Here is a 1,038-nt window from a genome sequence, read left to right on the forward strand (position 1 = left end):
TTTCCAATTCGCCACCGGTCATTTGTAAAGCTCTCAAATTCCGAATTCGAAGACAAGAAGGCAGGGAAGTGTCCGGACACTTACTCCAGCAAAGCCATAGAAGCTGATCCGCTTGTTTCAGAAACTCGGATATGCTTCTCAAACAATTACCTTCGGCCCTCAATAGGTGCAACGTGCTCATATCAACATAAGGCTGCAAAGAGTTGTGGAACGACTGGTCAGGTATTCCTTGAACCCTGTTTATCCCGCGCACAATATGGCAATCCATCACACGCATCCAAAAACTTTGCAACCACTTCTTCAAATCCCGCACGGGGTTCAGGCTCCTGAAAGGCATGCATGCAGAAAAGCCTTTGTGACTGTTCTCTGTCGAGGCCTGACAGCTTGTAAATCAACGAGACTCTGTTGGTTTAAAGAAAATCCCTATTGCGAGATGTAAGTAGGATTAAGCTATCGGAACTAAGAATATCTTTAAGAGGTGAAAATAATGCTTTTAACTGCCTAGAATCATTGATATCATCCAAAATTACGAGGGCTTTATAACCCAAGAGACGATGAGAAAGCTCTGATTTACCTTCAACAATGTTACTAACTGTCAGATCCCCTGAAGTCAAGCCTTGGAGGAGTTTATTTTGCACAGAAATTAAAGAAGTTTCGGCTCTCACATCTTCCAAAAAGCAAGATCCACGGTAGGCTGACCTGTTGCGGTTAAAGAACTCTAATGCCAAGGTTGTCTTCCCTACACCACCAGAACCCACAATCCCCACAACCTTGGTCTCCCCGCTGGGTCGCTGCTGCAGCATCACTGTTTTCTCAAAATCTTGTAGCTTTTTGTCCAAACCAGTTGGATATTCAGCTACAAACAGTTGAGGCTTTCTAATTTTTTCTTCCACCAATTGAACTACGTTCTCCAGGAGTTTGCCTTCGTCGCTGGTTATTCACAGTAAAACCAACGTGAGTGCGAAAAACTTCGTTTGTCAATACAATCAAACTATTAGGGACACAGAGACTAAAAGTTCTTACCCATAATATGCCTTT

The 1,038-nt window shown here is 43.3% G+C and overlaps 1 protein-coding gene across 1 annotated transcript; it reads right to left on the minus strand.

Moving 5' to 3' along the window:
- Nucleotides 1-218: 218 nt before the first annotated feature.
- Nucleotides 219-803, minus strand: LOC149163019 (TMV resistance protein N-like). The gene is made up of 2 exons (XM_089435326.1): nucleotides 531-803; nucleotides 219-383 (listed from the first exon to the last, which is right to left on the minus strand). The coding sequence occupies exons 1-2, from the start codon at nucleotides 801-803 to the stop codon at nucleotides 219-221; spliced, it is 438 nt and encodes a 145-aa protein (XP_089291452.1).
- Nucleotides 804-1,038: the final 235 nt, after the last annotated feature.

This window comes from Pinus tabuliformis, chromosome 5_2 (genome assembly GCF_031772625.1).
Source record: "Pinus tabuliformis cultivar Carrire ecotype Pingquan chromosome 5_2, CPIR1, whole genome shotgun sequence".
Classification (NCBI taxonomy): Eukaryota; Viridiplantae; Streptophyta; class Pinopsida; order Pinales; family Pinaceae; genus Pinus; species Pinus tabuliformis.